Source organism: Trachypithecus francoisi, unplaced genomic scaffold (genome assembly GCF_009764315.1).
Source record: "Trachypithecus francoisi isolate TF-2019V2 unplaced genomic scaffold, Tfra_2.0 Lachesis_group10, whole genome shotgun sequence".
NCBI classification, from domain to species: domain Eukaryota; kingdom Metazoa; phylum Chordata; class Mammalia; order Primates; family Cercopithecidae; genus Trachypithecus; species Trachypithecus francoisi.
Genome location: NW_022681455.1, coordinates 75,889,731 through 75,915,505, shown reverse-complemented (window position 1 = coordinate 75,915,505; position 25,775 = coordinate 75,889,731). Strand labels below are relative to the sequence as shown.

The window sequence follows — 25,775 nt, the reverse complement described above, 5'->3', positions numbered from 1 at the left end:
GTAATACTTGATCACACATCGCTTCAACAAACCACCATTGGCTTTTGGCAGAAGGCAACTTCTTTCCTCTCCAAGCTACAAGATGGGGGAACATGAGCCCGCAGACACAGGGCATCGTGGAGCTTCCCACCTCTAACGGAAAAAAGCAACACCTGACAAGGAACATGATGTCCAGTCTTTCACCCAGTTTAGAATCCAGAAGTTTTTTCCAGGAATCTGTCAAAGGTGTTAACTGCTCTACTACAGTGCAAAATTCCAACGGCCTTAGCTAGTAATTCTAGAAGAAAAAAAATTAAACAAGTGACTAGCTTTCTGGCTATGTGATCTGCCACCTCTTAGGACCTATCCCAAGACAGGTTTTGGTGCACACGTCGCTGCAGATATGAAGGTGGTGAAAGGCTTCATTTCTACCTCGAAAACGTCTATCTGTGGCAGTAGGAGAAATGACACAGTCACCCACATGGCACCTTCCTCTTTAATCCATGTACTGGTGTGCATCCATCCTAGACTAGCTGAGTATATACCTGAGAAACATTAGTGTTAAAATATTGCCCTTTACAAAGACGGGTAGATGGGGCGAAAGTGCAGAAAGCAACAGTTTTTCCCTCGATTTGTTTCGTTGTTAGAGTCACAGTTTTTAGAGCTCCTGGTGCCACCCACAATCCACAGCAAGGACAAGTCCTGCTCAGAAGAAACACAAGTCAGCTCCTTCCTCCTTCCACGCACTAATGGTAGCTTTACTGGTTCCCAGGTTTCAAAACCCTCATATCCAAAGAAAGTCATTAGAGTTCTCTAGAAAGAAATATGTACAATTGCTAAAGGGACCGTCCTGGGTATCATCTACAATTATTCCAGTTAGCTTGGTGTCAATGTTTTGCCTATGGCTGTTATTTGGTTCAATGGCAGAATAAGGCGACGCTCTGAACAATTTGCAATTGAATTACACACACACACACACACACACACACACATACACTCACACACACACATAGAGTTGGGCATGTGACTCAAAAAAATACAAAATAAAAGCACACGGGGCTTTGGTGGTAGAGGAGGGGTTCTAAATAAATAAACATCTTTACAGATAAAACACTTCGATTGCAGAAATATCACTGAGGTTTTTGAGAAGACCGTGCAGAGGTTTGCATGCTAGAAGACAACTTTTTTGAGGATTTCTCCGCAGACTGCCTGCTACCAGGAGACGAGGGAACTCCAGAGTCCAGTTGGGATGACTTGGATTTGCGAGCGGACAGCAGGGAATGTTTGGCAGAAGCAGGGTCCTTGGAGACAAGCTGCTCTTTTCCCGTTGCATTTGCATTTGGCTGCTGGGAAGCTGGAGGCTGGTGGCCTTTCTCCCCCTTGTCGTCCCCGGTGTTCTTACAGACGGACTTAACAGAACTCCCACTAGCTTTTTTAGAGAGCAAGGCTGTCTTGCCAAGATCCGTCGAGCGCCGGGTTTCCTTCTGTCTCAAGGCTGACTTGAAGAAGGACAGCCCCTTGTCCTCAGACTTGCTGTCCCTCTTCAAACCAGACTTGATGCTTGCACTGGGGGAGCGCAGGCTGGCCATGGAGGAGCTCCGCACGTGCTTCCCGGCCCCCCTGCCCTCCCCTGCTCGGGCCTGGCTCACCCGAGGGGAGTTGGGTTTGGAGGCAGAGGTGGCGCTGGGTCTGTCGGAACCCAAGCTTTGTCTGGAGCCCTCTCTACTCAAGCTCCGGTCTGAAGTCCTGCCCTTCCCAGGCGGGAAGGGGCTCCTTGTGGCAGGGCCCGGGGCCTTTTTGGCAGAGGTGGAGGAAGCAGCGTAGGTGAGGGCCGAGGCTGACTTCTGCTTCTGTGGCGAAGGAGACGACATGGAGTCCTGAGATTTCGGGGATGACTCCTTTCTGGGTTGGGCAGGGGCAGGGGCAGGGGATGAATGCCGTCCACTGCCCCTGGAAGAAGAATCTGCTTTGCTGCGGGAGCGGGAGGGCTTTAGAGAGACTTTTACAGGAAGAGGAGAAGAAGGGGATGTACTTGAAAGGGATGACTCCTGGCTTGCCAAGGCCGGTCTCTCCTTCCGCAAGCTTTTCTCTGGCTCAGAAGTGCCTTTGGAACTGGGGGATCTCTTGGTTGTGCTCTCTGGTTTCTTCGTGAGTGAGCCTGGGTGGCTGGGGGGTTTCACCTCTTTAACTGGAGAGCTGTCTACAGAGTCGCTCTGATCCACATAAGCAATCTGATTATTGTTATCAAATGGATCAGAGACCGGGGGCAGGCGGTCCCCTTGTGCTGAATGTTTGCTCTGTGTATCTATGACACTGGAGTTCAATCTGCGGGTATCCGATTCGTCTTTGAACACACCTTCCATGACAGCCAGAGGGGCCCGGCCCACAGCCTTGTGCTCACGGCGACTATGACTGTCGCTTGGTTCCTGGTAACTGTTAGAAAGGTTCCGCAAGCTACCAAAGCAAGAGATGGAGACCTTGTCATCTGCTGCCTCCCCAATCTTCTCCAAGGTGGAGGCAGAACTGTGAATTGGCGAGTCCCCTGAAAATCGGGATGGAGAATTGGAGCGCATCTGCAGCTTAGCAGACAGGGACCATGAAGGTCTCATGCAATTTTCATTGACGGCCAAGGGGCTGGTGACAGAAGATCTAGATGACAAACTCTGACGCTGGACACTTCTCACAAATGGTCGAGTTGAAAAGCCTCCTGAACACAGCAAAGATAATACTGTTAAGCTAAGCCAATGAAGATGTTCTAGCAACACTGTAAGACACTGAAGATAAGCCTCATGGGATAAAAGGAGCATGACCTTCAGAGCCAGCCCATCTGGGATCAGTGAGTCCCAGTGTGGCTTTGACTTCTCTGAGCCCAGTTTCCTTATGTATAAAATAGGGACATTCTAACTCAGGATCATTCTAACACAGCAAACTTCTATTCGCCTCCTTGCCCTACATCAGGGCTTGCCATACCTTTTCCTGTGAAGGCCTAGACAACAGATGTTAGGCTTTACAGGCCAAACATTCAACTCTGCCACTGCCACATGAAAGCAGCGACAGGTAACACAAAAGCAAATGTGTCAGGCTGTGTTCCAAAAATCTTTACAAAGAAAGGCAGTGGGCTGTATTTGGCCTATGGGGCTAGAGTTTGCTGACCTCTGGTCTAACTCACAGGGCAACTATGAGAATTAAATACAATCTTAGAAGTCCTGTGCCCAACAGAGCACCTGGCACTCCATACATGCTGTGAGCTACTGACCCAACTTCATTACCTTCCTGAAGGTGATCTAGGGCTCACAGAAATGAAGTCCTTGACCAAGATTACACAACTCATTAAAGGAAGTGCTAATATCAGAACCCAGAACCCCTTGACCCCCCCCACCCACCGCCGGCACCACTCAGTTCCACATGTAAGCTGGCCTGTTAACTACAGATGTGTATCAATGCAAAGAACTAAAAAGACTTGGATATCATATACTCCTATTTCCAGTAACTTAAAACTTCCAAAAAAATTCATAATCAGAACCACATATTCCTATTTAGTGTGGCTCTAAACTTCCTAAGAAAATATTCTAAATTAAATTTTATACACAATGATACTACAGTTGTGATATTTACAAAATTCTGTCTTTATAGAGCCTAAGAAATACGCTCTATTCTGTGGGTACCACCCAGCACCATTACACAATGATGATGCTTAAAAGGATATTGATTTCACCAACTGCACTGCTTAAAAATAGATCGAGGCAAACCTTATTGAGGCTTATTGTTAAAATGCTAGTGAATTCTAAGTTTAAAGGCAGTAATGAAAACAACCTCTGCCTAAACAAGCAAAGGTTCACTAGTCCATTTTCCATGATATGTGAGGAGCTGGAAGGAGTTTAGGAATTGCAGTCCAGTGTTTTTATTTTACAAATAAAGAGGAAGAGGCAACAAGCCAGAAGAGGTGGCAGAGCTAGAGCTATGGTGCAGCTCTCTTCGCCTGGCATTCTTCTTCCAGACTCCTGCAATTTTAACTCAATTTCATTTTCTCAGAATTATCCATCACCACTAGAAGCAGATTACAGTGATCGAAATGCTGGCTGCAGACTGAGACTTGTTGGCAGATTGAGTCACTGTGCTCATTATAGAAGCTGCACTCACTCCTCCTTCCAGTTCCCGGTACTGTGGCTGCCCGGTCCTTCCCACACCACCTGGGTCCCTGTCAGAATTAAGGTCTACCCTGCCATTACCCAAGCAGAAAGTGAAAGTTTAAAAAGAAAAAAAAAAGAATTCAATTTTTATCAGACTTTTTACTATCTCTACGCAAAGGCAACAACAGTTTTTGTTTTAGATGCTTCTGTACTAAAAAGAACATTCCACAGCTTCCTCCCTGGGGAGCAGCATGGTGGAAAAGTGAGGCACTCCTGGGGCCAAGACAGCAAGGGGCCACCATGCCAAGCCTGGAGCCAACTCCCCACCAGGTGGCCTGGGCAAAGCAAAACGTCTCTGAGCCTCTTCCAGCTATTCTGCTTTTTAAAGCACTTTGAAAAAAAAAAAGTATACATTGGTATATAAAGCTCCAGCTTCCACAAGAGACCTTGAAAGTGGAAAATAATGAAGTGGAAGGAAAAAGTACTGGGACACAGGAAAAGCAAATGACTCTGTCAATACAAAATGCTTCTTAGGATCATAACCCACAGCTACACAGCTCCACTCCCTGTAGCTTCCTTTGGGTTCTCCTACCACCTCCTTGGGACTTAGCTCCTAGGAAAAACACGAGGGACTCTGCTGTGACTATGAGTTACCATTCTGGAAATCTGTCACCAAAACCCACACCCACCATCATCTTCACTCCTTTCTCCAGTCATCTCCACAGACTCAGAGAGCGAGGCCAGGGAGGTGCGTCTGGAGGAAGCTGCAGAGGTCACGCTGGCTGGCTTGCTGCCCGGGAGCCGGCTCACCCAGTGTTCGCACAGGGAAGAACTCGTGGAGCCTGCAGAGAAGAAAACAGGCATGGAGGTCAGGTTGGGGTCCCTCGGCCAGCCTGAGCCACACACACCCTCATGAAGGTGCTATGAGCTGAGCTGGGTGGTGCTGATGTCCTCGCCCCGAGGTCAGCATCAATTACCAGACCCTGTGTCATGTCGTGCCTGCCCGAATATCCCCAGTTAAGATGAAAAGATGGAAGGCAGACTTCCGGACACATGAAATTTGTAGTAATAAAATGCAAGGATAGGGATGAATACTTTATAATGTAAGTCTGAGTCTTAAGAATTGGCAAGAGAATGGAAGAGACAAGCATTCATACATTCACTCTACAAATATTTATTAAGCATCCACATGCCAGGCACTGTTCTAAGCAATTGCAGTAATATTTTTTGCACAAAGAAAAGAGAGTAAGCAGCAGTGTACTCTTTTTCTCTCAGCCTCATTGTTTTATGGAAATCTGTAACCATTTCATAATATTAATAATATACACACACACAGCTATATGTCAATCTGTGCTGTCTGTTCCAGGGATGCCCTTAAATATTTATTAGGGCAAGAGAAATCGCTCTTGAAATGGAGTACATGAAGCAGCATGACTGTCTCAAGTAGACCTCAAGAAGGTGTCATTTCTGAGCACATCTGAGACTGGTGAAAGAGCACTGGAGATCCCGCTCTGTTAAGTGAGTGAGTGGCTGTACACTGGGTGGGCTTGGCCCCCAGCAGTGGGTCACTCTGCTTGGGAGATGCCTTGTTTTCGATGCTTTGAACTCACCCCCTGCAACCTTCAAGAGAAGCAAGGATTCATAGCCCCTAACCTGACTGCACATCACCACATTCCAATCCTCTGTCACGCTCTCTTGAAGTCAAACTCTGCATTCAGGAACGTGTGTCCACTTGCTTGGATTATGTGTGGCTGCACTCATATTGTGTATGGGTACTAGTCCCTGTGTTTATTAAACACAACAGGCTGGATGTCATCTGGCTAAACCCAAACTATCTAATATTATCACAGCCATTAATCCTTCTCCTAACAGAATAGGCCAATCTTCTCACTGGAAAAGCAGACTATTTGTAATGGTCCTTTACCCTTTACAAAATGTTTTAACACACATTTACCTAACTGGATGCTACCATGAGGTAGGCATTATTATTACACCTGTATTACAGATGACTGCTATGTGGCCCAGATGTGACAGGCTCCAGAATAACCCCAGGACAGAGAGGGTAGTATGCCACGCTGCTTTTCAGCTCATCCATGCATTTATCCACAAGTACACATCATGAACTTTCTTTGCACCAGGTCCAACCCACTGCCCCTGGTGAACTCCGCTGGGCCACAGCTGCTGTTACATTCCTCCCCAACTTCCTTGACTGCAATCATTTTAGTTTCCAGATTAAATGGAAATGTAAGGATTCATCTGATCAAATTAACAGAGTCATGAGACCCTCCAGAGAGGTCCTCTAGACCATTCATTACAATCTTTTGCTCTGGAAAAAACTGCCCAAGAACAAGAGTGGACCTCACCTGCCACTGAGCTGTTGGCTGACCATGACGGGATGGCTGTCCGCCTCTGGTAGAAGAGGATGTATGCTGTCTGCGTGCAGACCTCATCTTCTGATAGCTGCTGCACATCGCTGTCGTCGAAGCAGTACCAGAGGCCATCCACAGAGTTCTTACAGTACGCTGCCAAAGAGAGCCCGCCATCAGCACCAGGGGAGGCTGCACCAGCCACTTCATTCGACCCACAGACACCATCTCTTTGGCTCATCTAATTAACTCAAGAACGTTTTAAGGCTGCATGTAGCAACACAGAAAGAGGTTAAAAAAAATTCTAAATTCTGTATCACACTCGAGCAAACTGTCTTGAGAAATTCCAAACTATTCCAAGTAGATGCAGTTGTAGTTCATCTTAGAAAACACACACTTATTTAAACCAATGGGTCTGAACCAGGGACCTGTGTGTGTGGTGGGGGGAGTGGGATTTGGCAATGAATGGAGACATTTTTGATTGTCACAACTCAAGGGAGAGGTGCTACTGGCATCTAGTGGGTAGAGGCCATGAATGCTGCTAAACATTCTATAATGCACAGGACAGCCCCCCGCAACACAAAATTGTCTGGTCAAAATGTTAACGACGCCAGGGTGAAGAAACCCTGAGTTCAGTGTGTTGCAACATTTTAGTGTCTATTACAAATAGAAAATAATATGAATAGAAATAACAATATAATGATATGACAGCAGATAATAATTAACACTTATGTGCCAAGCATCTCATTTAATCCTAAGATTTGTTCTCTTATTACTCCCAATTTCCAGAGGTTGAAAAAGATTAACCTGCTTGCCCAAGGTCGTGTAGCTGGTGAAAGGCAGGAGCCCAGCTCATTTCAGGTTTATCAAGTCCTTGGCTCGCACTTAAAGCCCTACCCTGCCCTGCTTCCCTCAGGGAGGAGCACAAACCATGCTCCATCGAAGTTCCTTGGCAGACTAAGAACACACGAGCTCGTGAATGCAGGAGGACTTCTTTCCAGTCCAAATTCCAAGCCTGAGCTGGAAATAAACAACATTCAAGTAGCAGCAAGAACAGACAAAAACTTAAAGAGTTCACAAAGCCACTCATCCTGCAAGGAGATATCAAAGGGTTGGATCAAGCTTATATTGATATATATTGATATATAAGCTTGATCCAGAAAAGTACATTATGATCACATTTTCTAAAAATATGCATTTATTTGGGGTGAGAATAAATGAGTGCTACAGTATTTAGCTAAATGCTGGAACAGACTCAGGATGGCCCCAGGGATGGGGCAGATAAGGTCCTGAGAGGTACCAGGAGTGACTCCCTCAATGGGCCATAACCATTTCCACAAATATGGAGCCTTAAGAGCTAAAAGGGACTCAGGTGAGAAAGGGCTACACCAAACAAGTCCCCAAAAGGAGAGCAGAGTAAGAATCTATGAATGGAGGGAGGGAAGTTATTTGCAGCTGAGAACTTGCCAGAACCAGAAGGGAGAGAAATTAAAATGTAAGCGGCAAATGGAGCTCTAAGAAAACAGCAATTGTTTGGCCAACGGTGTCTGGTCAGGCTTGATGCACACATGACCCAACGGGGGAGCAGCTGCTCTTCTGGAGTGGTGAGTGGGAGCAGAGCTGTGACGGACATGCCCAGGAAGAGGACACAGAACAGCCTTGCACTCCTTTCAGTCTGCTCCTCTTCAGGATGGTCTCTTCTCAGTAACAGTGTGGAAACTGAGGCAGCACAGCAAACTCATTAATTACAAAATAATTCTACTTGCTTTTCTTCCTAGAACTATTTTCTGAAGTATTTTCTAGGCCAGTGCTACTAGAATTATGGCTCAGGGACTGACACAAGCCCACATGAGAGAAGCATCAAAAAGGAGAAAAGCATTTAAAAACTTTTATAGCAATCTGATACTGCTGTGATGATTTTATTGTATTTTTACAAATGCACCAGTTCATAAAGGATTGGAAATTTTAAAGTAGAAAAAGACCAAGTTCTTCATCACATATGGTGTGAGAGGCACTGTTCTAGAATCCTTATACAATCGTTTATATCATTATACCATCGATTATAGCTAGAACCAGTGCAAAATAAAGATTACATCAAAATAAACATTCCAGGCTGGGCATGGTGGCTCATGCCTATAATCCCAACGCTTTGGGAGGCTGAGGCAGAGGACTCCTTGAGATCTGGAGTTCAAGACCTGCCTTGACAACATAGTATGCCATGACTCTACAAAAAAATTTAAAAATTAGGCAGGCATGGTGGCACACACCTGTAGTCCCAGCTACTTGGGAAGCTGAGGTGGGAGGATCTTGAGCCCAGGAGGTCGGGGCTGCAGTGAGCCATGATCACACTACTGCACTCCAGCCTGGGTGACAAAGTGAGACCCTGTCTCAAAAAATAAAATAAAATAAACATTTCAAATGGAAACTTAAAAATGGGGGTGGGGGTGGGAGAGCATCAGGAAGAATAGCTTAATGGATGCTGGGCTTAATACCTAGGTGATGGGATGATCTGTGAAGCAAACCACCATGGCACACGTTTACCTAAGTAACCAACCTGCACATCCCGCACACGTACACCTGAACTTAAAAGTTGATGTTAAAAAAAAAAAGAAAAAACTGAAAAACAGAGTATCTTTAATTCAACAAAACTAAGAATATTTAAAATGTTCTCTAAACTAAGACTCTAAACATCTCATATATTAGAAAAGTGGTGGTATGGCCTCAGCATAAGAAAGGGGAAAGAATACAGAAAACATCTGAGCACATCCTGGGTAATGGGTCCCCTGAGGTCAGCATGACCACTTACTGGCTCACTAACGTGGTAACCAAGTTAGTGGACAAGTTACCTGCCTCAGGACACAGAGCTAGAAAGATGTGTCTGGCTTTTAACCCAAGTTCCTTCCACCAAACTGTACTGCCTCTAAGGTAGTTGGGGGTTTCCAGGCATCTTCCCAAGGTCTGTTCTATTATATAAAGAGCAACATGATGCTAAAGTCTAGCCTGTCTTATTCTTCCCAACAATTTCTTCCTAGAAACTATGTAACAAGTCAGTCCGTATTTTCTTGAGAAACAGTGTTATAAATGGAAAATGCATTCTTTACCAAAGCTGAGCTGGGTGAATGTCAATCCAGGATGCTGGCAAAGGTGTTAAAACACCCGGTGAGTTGTGAAGTTAAATGACCTCCACGTCCCTTTCCATTCTACGAGTCCACAAGTATAGAATTCCATCACTCAGTACCAAAGAACACAGACATGACTGGTAATGCCACAAAAGCAAAAATCCAACGAGACACAGTATTTGTACACATGGCCCCCATAAAATAGAAACCTAAAATATGTAAGATGCCAAATATACTATTATCATCATTGAAATATGGCTTAAACCAAAGTATAAGGCAAAATATATCTAAACATTTAATTCATATTAACTTGTGTCTTCTGTGAAGTGAGAGCATCTTTTAAACTTCTCTAGCTTCTTTCTCCCCTTGAAAGTGCTTTCTAGAGCAGGCAGAGACAATCCAAGCCATTCCATTCGGAGATGCACTCAAAGTTGGGATCATTCCTCTCACCAACAATTGCTGCCTGCAACATTTAAATATTTAAAGAACTTCTGGCAGTAAAATGAGTTTGAAAAAAAGAAAAATACCTATTTAAAGAACTTGAACTAAAAGGGTTTCAAAAATAAAAGATAATTGTGTCCAGTAATCTTCCCAACCCCGGCCCTCTTGGAAGGGAACAGAGCAGACTGAAAGAGTGAGTGTGAAAGATAGCAAGGCCAACGGACTCCTCTGCCTTGGCTAATGGGGAGGGAGGTTCATGGCTAAATACTAGAGAAAAGAGTCCCAGAGATTTAATAGTACCCAGGACTGGGCAGACCCCACCCCTCCTCCACTTCTCCCTATCTTTATAAATCAATGGTCAGCACTAGCACTCGGGGTCTTGTTGCAGAAACCACTGAATTAATAAAGAAAGTCCTTGAGCAGTATGTGTGTATAACACATTGAGTGTGAAGGATGCAGAAATCCAAATCCTAGCCACTCACATGGAAAATCAAATTAATCACATCAACCCTCACATCAACAAATAAAGCCCTGAAATCTGCCTGGCTCCCAAAAGGCTCATGCAGGCCCGTAGCCCAATGATTCCATTTCTGAGACTGAATCTCAAGGAAATACAGAATTAAAATTCAGAAAAAGTGAAAGAGCATAAAGATATTCATCAGTGTTACATAAAAAGTTAAAAACCAGAAACAATATAGATGTTCAGCAATGGGTAAGGGTTACATAACATTAGAAGTCTATCAACAGAACATTCTGTGGTCATTAAAAAGTATTTAAGGCCAGGCATGGTGGCTCACGCCTGTAATCCTAGCACTTTGGGAGGCTGAGGCGGGCGGATCACGAGGTCAGGAGATCGAGACCATACCGGCTAACATGGTGAAACCCCGTCTCTGCTAAAAATACAAAAAATTAGCCGGGCGTGGTGGCAGGCGCCTGTAGTCCCAGCTACTTGGGAGGCTGAGGCAGGAGAACAGCATGAACCTGGGAGGCGGAGCCTGCAGTGAGCCAACATGGCGCCACTGCACTCCAGCCTGGGCGACAAAGCAAGACTCCGTCTTAAAAATAAAAAGTATTTATAGGCCGGGCACGGTGGCTCATGCCTGTAATCCCAGCATGTTAGGAGGCCAAGGCGGGCAGATCACCAGGTCAGGAGATCAAGACCATCCTGGCCAACATGGTGAAACTCTGTCTCTACTAAAAATACAAAAATTAGCTGGGTGTGGTGGTGGGTGCCTGTAGTCCCAGCTACTCTGGAGGCTGAGGCAGGAGAACTGCTTGAACCTGGGAGGCGGAGCTTGCAGTGAGCCGAGGTCGTGCCACCGCACTCCAGCCTGGTGAGAGAGCAAGACTCTGTTGCAAAAAAAAAAAAAAAGTATTTATAAAAAATTAAGTGTCCACATCAAGCTACTTCTGTTACAAAACTAGGCATGAAGATGAGGATGCAGAAGCACATGTGCCACTCACCCCTCACTGTGCTGCTGTGCTTCTGAATTTGTGACCTGTCTATCCACCCCACTGGCCCATGAGGTAAGGCAGCAGGTTCCTTTCCCCAACAGCTGACCCTGCCCCTCCAGCACACTCTGACCAGTCTATCCTCTGGCTCCGACCTCTGCCCACTGCTCACACCTCCACCACAGAACCCATGATGTGGGACTCCTCTTTTTAAATCATATCTGTACCTACGTTTCCCCCTACATGATTACACTCTCGGAAAACAGAGGCTGGGGACCTACTGATTTCTGCTGTGATAGAGCCCAGGGCAAGCAGGATGTGAGGGGCTCAATAAATGTTCACTTGAACAACAATAAGAAAATGCCAGTATAATCCCAACAGTGGAAAATATGGCAAAAACGTAGAGAAAAACATGTCAAGTATATCTACATACCAAAATATTACCTACATACAGTGGAACATTATTCAGCCCTAAAAAGGCAGGAAATTCTGATATCTGCTACAACGTGGATGAACCTTACAGACATTATGCTACATGAAATAAGCCAGTCACAAAAGAACAAATATTGAATGATTCCATTTAAAAGGAGGTACCAAGAGTAGTCAAATTCATAGACACAGAAAGTATAGTGCTTGTCACGGCTGAGGGGAGAGAAAACGGGAATTAGTGTTTATTAGGTACAGAGTTTAAGTTTGGGAAGATTAAAAAACTTGTAGAGATGGATAGTGATAATGGTTACACAACAATGTGAGTGTACTTAATGTCACTGAACTGTACACTCAAAAATGTTTAAAATGGTACATTTTGTTATGTATATTTTATCTCAATTAAAAAAAAACCAGTGGTTATCTCAGTGATAAGCCCAGGGATGATGGTATTCTTTCCACCTCTAGCCTCTAAATTTCATGATGAACATAGTTGCTTTTATAAATGACAAGGTCAATTTAACCTTAAAAAGAAAAAACCCTTCTAAGTCACTTTAAAGACACTATAAAAGTGTCACGCACTTGTATCCCAGCTACTCTGGAGAATGAGGCAGGAGAATTGCTTGAGCCCTGAAGTTCACGGCTGTAGCGTATGATAATCACATCTGCGAATAGCTACTGTACTCCAGCCTGGGCAACACAGCAACAGCTCATCTTTAATTAAAAAAAAAAAAAAAAGTAGTTCACAATCATTTAAAATAAGAGAGAAGCTAGAACCTCAAGGAACTCTATCTGGCAAAACCTTAAATGGGGAGTGCAGGTTAGGTAAACAAAGAGCAAATCCTCAGTTCACCAGACTGCTATCTGCACATACCACTCCCCAGTCAGTCAGCTACCTACTGGATGACCCCACTCAGGAAGAGGAGGAAGAATGTTCATTTATTTGCTCTTGGGCAGAGAGCCGGAGGATGGAAACTGCCCTCACAGTTGGCACACTGCCTACCGGAGGGGAAATGAGGCTCTCAAGTCAAGTCACCCCGTCACAAGCAAACCCGTCTGAAGGACTCGCCAGCACAGACACGCGGCCTCTCACACTGCAGACCTGTGTAGTGCCCCCCTTGCATGGTGCCATGGTGATTGCACACAGCATACAGGTCATAGATGTAGTCCTCAGGGTCCCTCCCGAGTCCATAGGGCCGTCTCCACGGGGACCAATGGGATGGCAAACTCCAGCTGCTCTGGCTCCTCTTAACCACATGAGGTGTCATGTCCAGGCCAGTCAAAGGGAACTTGACCATGTTCTGAAGTTTCATGCGCCTGTCTCCTTCCTGTTGTAAGAAGAAAAACAAGTTCTGGTGATATTTTAATGCAAGCAGATGGCAGATCACTTTAGGGGAGCAATGTGGATCCTATCAGATAAAGCAGTGTGAGTTACCTATCTGACGTTTCCCAAGACATACAAAACAGGGAAACAGATGATAGTTTTAGCTGTCTAGAGGAACAGGTTTTAGTATCAGCTAAGGTGGAACCAGTGAGGATCCATATGGGGGGGTAAATGAGTCTTCTTCTATGAGTCTTCCTTTCCTTATCTGTTAAAGGGCTTTAAAGCATTTGACTTACAAAAAAATGACAATATCAGGTGGCTCTTCCTGATACCTCTGTCAAAGAGGTATGAAAACTAATGATGTGATGGCTCCGTGAAGGGCAAACCACAGTGCCTGGCGCAGAAGAGCCTCTCGATAAGCAGCACCTATTCCCCTCCACCTCCTCCAACAGGCACATCACAAGGCAACAATGACTCAGCTTAACATATTCACTCAGTGGCAATCTTTGGTAATCTGTATTTTCCATTAAACCTATAAGGAAATGCTTTGAAATCCATCCATGAGTTGAATAGATATTCACTGCGTGTTTCCTGTGTCTATGGGAACTTTAAAAAATTAACCAGGCATAGATATGCCCACCCTAAGGAGCTACGTAAGGGTCTGTGAAGGGAAGAAAAATGTTCATGATAGGAAGGAAGGGACGACGGGTCCTGGGTGGTCAGGAAGGCCAGCCTGAAGAATCTGGATCGTATCCTCTGAGGATTTTATGGAAAAGGTGATGTCACCAGAGTTGTGGGTGAAGAACTGTATAAGCAGTGCACAGAACATGTTAGAAACAGGAGTAGTGGAGGTGAAGAAATCACTTAAAAGTCATTGCAACAGTGACCAGCTGAAAAGCAACAAAATGTCTGAATCAGCACAGTGACAGCAAGAATGGGGAGGGGACACACAGGAGTCGATGAAGAGGCATGGCCATGCCTAGATGAGAGGGACAAGAAAGAAGAGTCAAAGAGGACACTGCAGGTTTATGCCTGGGTTGCTGGAAGGGTGGTGACATGCCTTCAAAAGAAAACAGAAAGCCCAGGAAATTACTCTATCTATGTCTGGGGAAGGAGACACAGCAGGCTGGGATCCAAACCCTCAGTCAGTTTTCCACCTGCAAATCCCAACAGAATACATACTGGGTGCCAAATGCCCACTCTTCACTCCCATAGGAGCTGAACCTCGAACCTCTGTGTGAAAGCCCCAGACCTGGGGACCACGTGTGTGTCGCCCGATACCTCCACCTCCTCAGACAGTCCTGAACATCTCTCCATCTGCCACAACCTATCCCAGCTACTAGCAGCCCACCCTGGATGATGGCAAGGGCCTCCTTCAGGTCTCCCCATCTTCATTCTTGTAGCCTCTAATCTGTTATCTACAAAATAGCCAGAATATTTTCAAAATACAGATTTGGTAAGGTTGCTTCTCTGCTTATAACCCTTCATCAGAATCCTACTCCGCCCACAAAGGGTTCCTTGGACAGCCAGCATCCCCCCACGTCTTCCATCAACTCCCACCACTGCCCACCCCTCTAGAGTGCCTGCCCACCTGGTCTGCTGCAGGCTGTGCTTTCTCCACTGCCGGGCTTTGCACACACTGCTCCCTCTGCCCCCGTGTGGGAGATCCCTGCTTCCACCTCACCTAGTAAAAGCTTGCTCATCTTTCAGATACAAACTTAGAGCCAGGCCTCGTGGAGTCCGTTAATGTTCACTTTCCATTTACCTCTTATACTGAGACTGTCTAGACAATCCTAACCTCAGGGAATAGACAGCCTTTTTGGAAAAACTGACTCACAAAGCAATACAATTCAAAGCAGATTTTCTTTGTATTTATTTATGACTCATCTCCCCAACCATACAACAGCTCCTCAGGAGCAGAACACCCATTATTACATTAGGTAGAAATAGAATTCTACCTCCCCCAGAAAGGATCTCTACTTAGTTCTTTTTAAATCCCAGAGTACACTTAACAAAATTTAAGCACAACATTTACAAGTCAAGAACAAAGTAAAATATCTGCAATATGAACTAAAATCAAATTTTGCCTTGGGAAAGAACAAAACATTACCCTAAACACAGGGGCAAAAAAAGTGTGTCTATAACATACACAGACAGGACTCACTGGATCAAACAGGTATACCAAAGAGCCCTCATAGAGCCCATCAGCAGGAGGCATAAGAAATTTGTCACAGCTTGTTTGTTCCTGAGGACAGACGATTTCCGTACCTGTCGAAATCTCTTCAGATGTATAATAAGCACATCAGGCAGAGTCCAGAGGCTTAATGTAATGCTTCCCTGCTGCAGCTGCTTACAGTGTGGGCAACGCCAGGCATCATCAGGGGCAAGCTGAAAACAGAAGCATGACTCCCGTTAAGCACCACTTAATGCAAGACTGTGTTACGGCTGGACTAAGGCCTTAGCCAGGGCATGGGGCAACTCAAAATCTCTCTGGAAACTGCAGATGCTGGGCATCAATGGAATAACATAATCAAAAGTGGCCAGAGCTGGCACCCAAACTCTAAACAGATTCTGGTTTGTTGAATAGATTATCCCTCAAAGAGGAACGGCTAAATCAGTAAATACTGTATAAATGTTAAATATGTTACTTACTTACTTTCTTTCTGTTTTTGAAACAGAGTCTCACTCTATCACCCAGGTTGGAGTACACTGGCGTGATCTTGGCTCACTGTAACCTCCATCCCTCAGGCTCAAGTGATTCTTCCACCTCAGCCTCTTGAGTAGCTGAGACCACAGGCACGCACCACCACGCCCAGCTAATTTTTGTATTTTTGGTAGAGATCGGGTTTTGCCACGTTGGCCAGGTGCTCTTGAACTCCTGGGCTCAGGCGATCCGTCCACCTCAGCCTCCCAAAGTGCTGGGATTACAAGCGTGAGCCACTGCGCCCGGCCAGATGTCCCTTTCTATGTGCCATGTACTGCTCTGGATACTGGAATTATTTAGTGATCAAGACAGATGGAGTACCTGCTCTCATGGAGCACATACTGTGTCAATTCTGTCCCTCACCTCCTGTCCTCCAGCCATACTGGCTTCATTTCTGTTTGACAGTCTTGCCCAAGGGCCTTTGCTTCCTGTTCCAGGACCTTGGCTTCCTTTATTTACTTGTTCCAGTACACTATAAACAGCATGAAGGCACAAACATTGTTTATGTTGGCCCCTGCTACTTCTCTAGTACCAGTATGATACCTAACATGGTATGTACTCAACAAACACCTACTGAATGAATAAGCCCGTTAAAAGGTATCTTGCTAGCATTCTAGATCAGCGAGATGTTTCGTGGAATACCAGTGATGCCATCTAGTCGATCTGCTCATCCATTATCTTTGTGCCATTATCAAACATCTCCAAAGTCATTTAAAAAAAAAAAAAGCTAAACACGGCAAGGTGCCATAGAGAACCTATAGTCAACCAATTCCAAAGCCAACTATTTCATAATTGAGTGCAAAACTGGGAGAAACAAAAAAAAAAGGGGGGGGGAACAAACATGTCTTATGAAAAACTACTATTAAAGGAACTAGCTAAAAACAGTGTGGGAGAGAGAAGACTCAGTGGAAATACAAAAGCTATTTTCAAATATTCAAATAATAGACAAAAATAAAATTAGGACTTCTGAGTCATAACGAATTTAAGAGACAGAACAATTATTAGCTGTAGTAACCAGCAGACATATTTCAGGTTAATTTCAGTTACCATCAGAGCTATCCAGAGAATACACAGTTTATCTGTCTCAAGGAGGCAAACACCTCATAACAAAAGACATTTAAACTCAGGCTAAGCAATCACCTATTTGAAATTAAGTAGAAGAAGAACCCAATCACTAGAATAAAGGAGTTTTAAAGTTCCCTTCAATCCTGAAATTGCATGACTCCCTCTATTTAAGAGTGAAGAGTTACAACTAGTAGTCACAATTATGATCCTAGATATCAATGCAAGGTTAGATGAACTCCAAGTACTCTGGTCAATGTTTATAAGGTGCATAAAAATCACACAGGCCTGGGCCCCACCCATAGAGGCTTATTTATCCATCTCTCTGTCCATCCATTCATTTAAATACTGGGTCCCTACTACCTGCAAAGGCTTGCTGTCTACTTTCTGGTCTATATCGACACGGTTCAATATGGGAGCTACTAACCACCATGTGTCTGCTGAGCACTTGAAACATGACTAATGCAATGAAGGAACTGAATTATTTAATTATTTACTTCACTTAATTTTAATTAATTTAAATTTAAATATGTCCTGGCACCTATGTTCTTAGTATCAAAAAGTCAAGAATCACTGTTTAAGTTACTAAGGAAAAGATCTTAAAACTTCTAAATTGAGAAAGAAAATCATCAAAACTTGATCATTAACCATGAAAAAGAACTAACTATGAAGGTTCATTTCCAGAGTATTTCAATTAATCAAGGTTTTCTAGAAACTTACAAATTTTTGTTAAAGTCCTAAAAGCAACAGCACTAAGATGCTCATTACATGTGCAGACTTAGATATATGCAAAATCCTGCAGCGACTTCTGGGGCATGATTTGCTTCTCCACTGTCATCTTGCCATGCCCCACTCCCCACTGCCCTGAGCAACCAAGAAATGCTGCCCAGCCTCTTACCCGCTCCTCTTTGGTGTAGAGTTGGAAACACTGGGATAAAGTACAGGTTTGAGGCTGATGATGACGCTCCCTTTGCAGACGAACACTTTCTGCATCAGGGATATACTCATCTTCAGTATTTACAAACAAGCTGCAATTAGGGGGAGAAGCATCTATCAGATAATGTATTGCAAAACAGAAGGAAAAATACAATTATGGCTTTGTGAAGTGACTACAAACTCATAACCAAAGGGAAAAAAAAATCAATGTGTAAGAAAACAAAAGTAGTGACCGAATTTTTCTATATTCCAAAATGTTCTTGAAAAGTTCTCTGTATACAAAGTTATTTCCAGAACTAACTTGATTTTTCTGGGTTTGGCCATGAACTGTACTGGTTAAATCACATATTCCTGTCCTTTACATCTAAGAACATGCATCTAACATCGCTTCCTAGAATTAATGGGCCTGTAATAAAAAATCAAAGTAAACTGAACCTATATAGTAATGAGTATACAGTTTCTCTTTCAGCAGTGAACAAATGTTCTAAGGTTCTGGGATTGAGAAGAGAGAATGTACAGGAAAGAAATAATAAACTGCTTAAATAAAGGGTTAACAACACATCTGGATACTTAGCTAAAGAGAAGAGAGATTTAGGTTTTGGCTCACTTAACATATCAAAAGTGTGCTATAAAAATGATAATTAAAACAATGTTTCTATAAACACTAACTTTAAAAATACTCACAAATCTCTTGTCTCCTTGTCCCACTCGACTACTAATTTCACATGAGCGGTGCCACCTGGTCCACAAGATTTTAATGCCCTGTAGAACCGGGGAAGTGAAGAGGGAAGCCACATATTATTTTCTAAACAAATGATTTTACTTAATATGATTATGTTCTACCTGAAATCATAATGTGATTAATGAAAATCTTCATCATAGTTCCCCATCAGAAAAAAGTTTTTGGCAAGACCACTATAACCACTGATTTAGTAACTACACGACAACTAAACTGAAAAACGCTTAAATTAAAAAGCCCAATATAGTATTAATAATAAAGAGGTGGAAGAAATTTAGTGTCATTTATAAGGCTGCTGATGATCACACTCAGATAGTCATTATGACCTTCCCAACTTCTTGCCCAATTTTTCACCCACCCAAATAGACACTGGATGGTAGTCCCCTGGGAACAAAGTCACCCCTTGCACCTTTCCACCTCTCCACCAACATGCCACGCCTGCTCTAGACTGCACCCTTCTTCCTCCTTTCTCCAAATCTACCCCCCTCCCAAGTTCACTGGCTCCTTGCCATCTCCTGGGAAACCCAGAACTCAGTTAATATTACCCATCTCATCTTGTTTATGTTGTGCAATATTTTGGATTGTTGTCTAATCTATTAACTCTCAACTCTAAACCCAAACAGTAAGCTTTCAAGCAGGACTATGTTGTATGCTTTTTTAGAATCCTGAAATACAGGCACTACAATATTTGTTGAAAAAATCATTTTATTATAATAATTTTTATTATAAAAAATGTGAGTTTTCATATGTATATTATATTCATAGACACACAGTGTGTATAGATGTATATTATTTTATTAATACAATAGAGTATTATAAATATAACAGATTTAGCCAGCACAGAGGTAGCAGAGTAGAGTGACTAATTCTGCGGGGCAGGTTGTGGGGGGTGAGAGGAGGAAGAGTATAAAAAAGGGCTCAAAGGAAAGGGATTACAGAGAGAAGAAACCACACATGCAAAGCAGGCATATAAAATAGTATCGCCTGTTCAAACAATCATCAGTACTTTAATGCTGCTGAAAGTTTGGGATAGTGGAGAGAGGAAGAGCAAGGCCTGACAAAAGTGAAGTAAGCAGAATTCAAACTGTGAAGAACTTCTTACATTGTGGAACACGGGGTTTATCTTTTATGCCACAAGTTGCCATATAAGGGTTTTAAGGAAGAATGTAGCCTGATTAGAATGTTACTTTACAAAACTTCATTCCTGGTGAATATGAAAGTGTCATTTATCTGCAGTCCTAGGACATACGTTAATTTGCTTTCCTAACGCAAGTCCTCCAGGGCTTTTCTTATTTCAAGAAAGATCATTAAACATATACCCAAGTACGAATCAAAAGTAAAATAAGTACTTAATTTTGAAATGAGCCTAAAGAACCTTCCACACTTATGTGGAAATTATATCAGACATCACTTGAAATCACACATGAACATGTGTGAGATTCTAAAAGGTAATTAAAAAAAATTTTTTTTTTACCTTTCTACTGTCGGGTGGCACAAGGGCTGCTCCTCCTGGGGCAGCAAGTATGTTATTCCAACAACACTGACCACACGCAAGCTGAATGGACACACCTGCATCAGATGTTAGATGAGAATTAAGCCAAATTTTTCTTCAAGGGCATCTGTTTCACAGTGGCATTTCCAAAACAGATTAGAGTTTCAGTAAACTGTTTATTCTGCAAAATGCTTCTCTATAAGATTCTATAAGGTTGTTGAGCCACTCTAATACACTTTAAATATGATTTACCCAAATGCGATTTACATATCAAATAAGTCATGCACGACAAGTAACACATCACTTTTACTAAACATCAGCTTAATGGTCTTCCATGGATACCTTAACATAGTAATAATTTTTAAAATATACAGATAGACATTCTACTAAACCCTTCCAAGCTGATCATGTATCAACGTTTTTAGATAAATATTATAAAGGAATACGCGGTAGTTCAAGGAAAACCTTGCAGTGGCTAGCTCTTTCATAAAATGAGGGATAAATTCTCAGTCCTGGAAATCCAAACACAAGAAACTCAAATTTCATTGTAATGCTTGTTTCTTCACCGAGTATACACCCATGCTATGCTGGAATATCAAAATGCTTACAAACCTGAATGCAAACCGTGGGCCTCAAGAAATACTTCATCTTCTCCAAGATTTCTTTCTGCAGAAGGTCCCAAGCTATTGTCTTCTCTAAGTGCAGCACAAAAGGCAGTCCAAATCTAACATACATCAACAATGTAATCACCTTAAAAGTACAGTAATTCCTTTAACACTGTTATCTTTTGTTCTTGATCTCTTAAAATGGAATCACGATATAATTGGCTTTAGGACAGTTCTCAAAATAAAACAAACAGGAAATTTAATGGTAACTCTTCATAAGGAGATGAACAGCTTAGATTTCTAAATTAAATTTAATAGCCAATACACCAAAATGGCTTCTGGGGTGTATGGTACTAGGACAGCAGGTGGCAATGGGGCAGGATCAGTGAAGATGGGGAGCAGAGGGGATGGGAGTGGACATAAGCCTGGCAAACAGCACACGTCAAACCCATAAGGGGTTGGGTGCCAGAGGACTAGATAGGGCTGGAAGGTCTCACAGACAGGCAGCCACATTCTTGAGTCTCTGACAACAAGGGAGGCACTGGCAAGCAAGTGACAGTGAAAGTCAGTTCCAGAGCTGTCTATGTCCCACAGAGTCCAAGCAGTACTGTGGTTCTTGGCCTCAGCTAAATAGACCGAAGACCAAAATCACCAGAGGAGCTTTAGAAAATAATGATGCCCAAGTCCAGCCCCCAGAGATTCTGAGGAAATCAGTTCGGAATGTGATCTGAACACTGAGATGTTTTTAGGGACTCCCTGGGTGGTTCCAATATGCAGCCAATGTTGAGGACCACTAGCCTACCCTCAACTCTCATCCATGCCCAGTCGTTCAAACCCGAATTCCCTGAATGTGTCCTACTCTCACACATGCATGTCTTTTTGTCAGGGAACTCCCTCTGCTTGGAATACCCTCCCCATCCTTCTGAGTCTAGGCTGTCGCCTGCTCACTCGTGTGAAGACCCAGTGGAGGTATTCTTTTCCAGGAGGCACCCTGTTGGCTTGTTTCCTGTGTATACTGTGCTATAAACAATGCCTGCTTATTGTTCTGCCTCCACCAATAGGCTGTGAGTTATTTGATAGCAAGCACTGTGATGTATTTATCTTAGTAGCACAGACAGACAATGTCTACAAAATAGAAGATGAATGAATGAATGAACAAATGATCTAACAGATTAACTCCGACTCAGGCCCAGAGGGAAGTAGAGGTGCTAAGATCATCAAGAAACCAGTTTCCAAGAACTATCAAACTGTTCGCTTGTAGTGGTGCTTAACAGTGAACCAATCTGCCTAAAAACTACTGTGATGTGAAATGAGTTACAAGCACATGTAAATCACCCAACCATATTTTTTTTAAATAATGACTTCACTCTTTGAGAGACGAGCATCATGAAGGGAATTTCACAGGTTCTTTACTTCATTCCTTCTGTGCCTGACACACACCAACCTACTCCTAGTCTTGTGTGCATGTACTGGGTGTTCCCTCTGCATGGGATCCTTTCTCCTCATGTTCACACAGCTCACTGGGGCTCAGCTTGGCTGCAGTCTCTACAGGGACGCCTTCCCTGACCTCCCTTCCTAATGTAGTCTTGCCAGCCTCCCATCACACTCTATCATTCTAGTCTGTTTTAATGCCTTCAGCATGGTACAGACTGTCTGAAGTTAAAGACATCTGCTTGTTTATAGCCGGTCTGTCCTAGCTAGGATGGAAGCTCCATAAGGACACAGACCCTGCCTGTCTTGTTCCCTGCTGAATCCCCAGTGTTTAGAACCATGCCCAACACACTGTAAACACTAAAATACCTGTCAATGAATAGCATAAATATGCATATCAACACATTTTACATTTATGTTATTTACTATGCAAGGAACTTATTTCAAAGCAAAAATGTCAAAGGCTAACATAAAGGTTACCCTAACAAATGTTAAGAAACACCGAGTCATTTCTCCTTGAAACATATCTGTCTTTTGTTAATACTCAGGTTACATTCCTACTGTGACACAGTTACTTTAAAAGATAGTCTAAAACACCCATACACTCTTACAGAGGGCATTAGACAAATTTGAGAGAGATTTCTGACTCCCAAATTTCGGACTTACAAAGCTGAATGAATGTGTGGTGCCATTTCCCAAGATGGGAAATACTGGAGAGCCAGTTTTAAAAGGAAAGAAAATGAGTTCAATTTGGGACATAAGACTGAGGGACATGCACCATCCAAGTAGACATGTTAAGAATTAAAAAAATAAAAATGAAAAAGCTGTCAGGAAAGCACCTGGAAATGGGTCTAGAGTCCCAAGAGGAGCCTGAACTGAAAATACACATATGAAATGGACCTTTAAAAACTAGATTCCTGGCCAGATGCAGTGGCTCATGCCCATAATCCTAGCACTTTGGGAGGCCAAGGCAGGTGGATCGTCTGAGGTCAGGAGTTTGAGATCAGCCTGACCAACATGGTGAAACCTCGTTTCTACTACAAATATAAAAAATCTGCTGGGTATGGTGGCTGGCGCCTATAATCCCAGCTACTCAGGAGGCTGAGGCAAGAGAATCGCTTGAACCTAAGAGGCGGAGGTTGCAGTGAACCGAGATCACACAACTGCGCTCCAGCCTGGGTGACAGAGCGAAACTCTGTATCAAAAAAAAAAAAAACCCCCAAAAAACACACACACAAACAACAACAAAAAGAAATCCAGATTCCTAATTTTACTCTCCCCCAACCAACACCCCAAATCAGGTCAACTTGTACATGTATTCTTTCTAAATATCAGAATAAAAAATTAAGTACTAAAAGTAAGAACTTTTTGCCCATGCTTTTTAAAATGTTTGAAAATACTGAACTTTTACAGTCTAGCTACTTACTGGGAAATAATCTGGTTCTCACCTTTTCCCTTGTTGCCCAGTGCAGGCTCGGTTACACACCAACAGGACAATCTTGTCGCTGCCTGCTCTTGAGGTGGACGAATCCATTTTCCCTTGCTTTGCTGCTGTTTGTGTAGGAGAAGACAGTCTATGATAATCCAAGCCAAATTTCAAGTGGTTTAGGTTGTTGTTTAAATGAATTCCTGAAATAGAATAAAAACAACCCATTTCATCTCTTCAAAATTATTTTTATTCACTCATTATGAAGAAATTTACCCAACAGAGAAAATTTTTAAAAAAATTGTTATTACGTAAATTAAACTGCAATCAAAAAAAGAAACATCCTACTTAGATTACTCATCTAGCCGTGAGAGAATTTCTTTAGCATCCATTATTATTTCCTTTAAACTAGTCTTACCTACCTTAAAAACTGAAAACTAAAACTGCACTTCATTGAATGTTAGATACAGTTTTAGAAGCGCATGTGTGCTGAGATGACTCATCAAGAAAATTTAGTGAGGTCATGCAACCAGTAATCAAACAAATTTTTAAAAAATAAAGATGAGAATATGTGGAATGCTCTTCAATATTCAATAGCAGTTTCTTCTCCCTGATTAAAGAGCCAGACTTATAAGAAATAAAAGGTAAATTACACACTACACCTACTAGACTCAGAGCCATCAGGAGAATCTTCCAACTTGGAATACAATCTACTAGACTGGATCAATCCACATTAAAGTTACCAAAAATATATGTTTGACAGGCACAGTACTGATCCTCCCAAATGCCCCAAAGCAGGGCTCCCTGTCAATCAAAGTACCCAGCAATTCAGCACCCAGCACAACCTCAATAAATGCCTGACTAAATACCTGTTCCTTCCTTTAATCCTTTGGAAGTACAGCCTAGGGAAATGACGCCCCAGCTGGAGAATAAAAGAAACCCCTCCTACCACCACCATAAATAATAACACCACCAGAAAGAGAATAAAATACAAATGGCCTACACAAAAGTATTTATAGCAGAATGCTGGCAATAACCTCAATACTCAGCAATCTAAGACTCACTGAACCTATTACGATACCTCAACATTATAACAATTTAAAATGACAAGTACACATAATACCAATATAAATTCCAGATAGAGTTTAAAAAAACAACACACACAAACTAGAAATGAGAAAAAAGCTGACTCTTTGTCAAGCCATTAGAGGGAACAAAACTTTTTAAGCTTAAACACCATAAAGAAATCAAAAGGAACAGGAGTAGATCTCACTTCATAACCATTTTAAACTCTGGTATGAGAAAATAAAAATAATAGATATCTGAAGTTGAGATAATAAATAAACTCGTTTCCCAGGTTCTTGGCAGAGGTAAGGGTGGGAAGACCTGTTCTCCTAGAATTGATGAGGACTCCTGAGAAGATGAGGGGATGCCACATTGTCAACTGCACAGAAATCAAGCTCTGTGTTCAAATTGTGGACCCGTTTACTGCCAGCTGTGTGAGCTGGGAGTGGTTACTTCATCTCCAAGTCTCAGCTTCCTCGCTGGTAATGTGGGGAAAGCAGTAACCTCATTATGTATTGAACAAAACATCTGTTAAGGCCTTAGGATAGAGGCTAACGCACACTCAATAAGGCAGTCTCTGGCTAGAATACAATAACCTTTGAATTCACCAAATTCACTTATAAATAGAAGCTCAGTGTTAACCCTAAGCAACTAGGGTGGGAACAGGATTTTGAGAAACTTTCAGTTGAACAAACACTACGTGCATATTAAGAACTATACTGCACTGCTTGGTATAGTAAGATAAAGCAAAATGTGGTCCCAGCTCCAGAGAACTTCACAGTGTGATGGGAAGGACAGAAAGGAAAACAGATCATTTCCACATTACATGCTGGTGTGAGAGATTAACAGAAGTTACTATAATTGAAGCCCAGAAGAGCAGGAGTTCCCCAGCCAGCCTGCAGGTAAAGGGAGTGAGGAAAGGCTCTCTGGACAAGATAATTTAGGTATTTTTTACTATAATGCAATAAAATTAGGAAACAATCCAAACAAAAACACATACAGGGAAATGCAACAACTGGAAAAGAAAGAAAAACAAGCACCTGGGTCAAAGAAGAATAAGTGAAATAATAGACTATCT

General features: G+C 42.8%; 1 protein-coding gene across 1 annotated transcript in view; it reads right to left on the bottom strand.

Annotated features, from left to right (window-relative positions):
* Window positions 1-461: 461 nt before the first annotated feature.
* USP31 (ubiquitin specific peptidase 31) overlaps window positions 462-25,775 on the bottom strand; it is a 95,742-nt gene continuing 70,428 nt past the window's right edge. The window contains exons 7-16 of the mRNA XM_033217759.1: window positions 23,655-23,835; window positions 20,783-20,894; window positions 20,153-20,247; window positions 18,624-18,701; window positions 17,902-18,031; window positions 15,506-15,625; window positions 13,016-13,241; window positions 6,473-6,631; window positions 4,799-4,951; window positions 462-2,686 (exon numbers count right to left, since the gene is read on the bottom strand). Coding sequence (XP_033073650.1) covers window positions 1,110-2,686; window positions 4,799-4,951; window positions 6,473-6,631; window positions 13,016-13,241; window positions 15,506-15,625; window positions 17,902-18,031; window positions 18,624-18,701; window positions 20,153-20,247; window positions 20,783-20,894; window positions 23,655-23,835 — 2,831 coding nt within the window. The 3' untranslated portion in view covers window positions 462-1,109. The remainder of the gene's footprint in view (window positions 2,687-4,798; window positions 4,952-6,472; window positions 6,632-13,015; window positions 13,242-15,505; window positions 15,626-17,901; window positions 18,032-18,623; window positions 18,702-20,152; window positions 20,248-20,782; window positions 20,895-23,654; window positions 23,836-25,775) is intronic.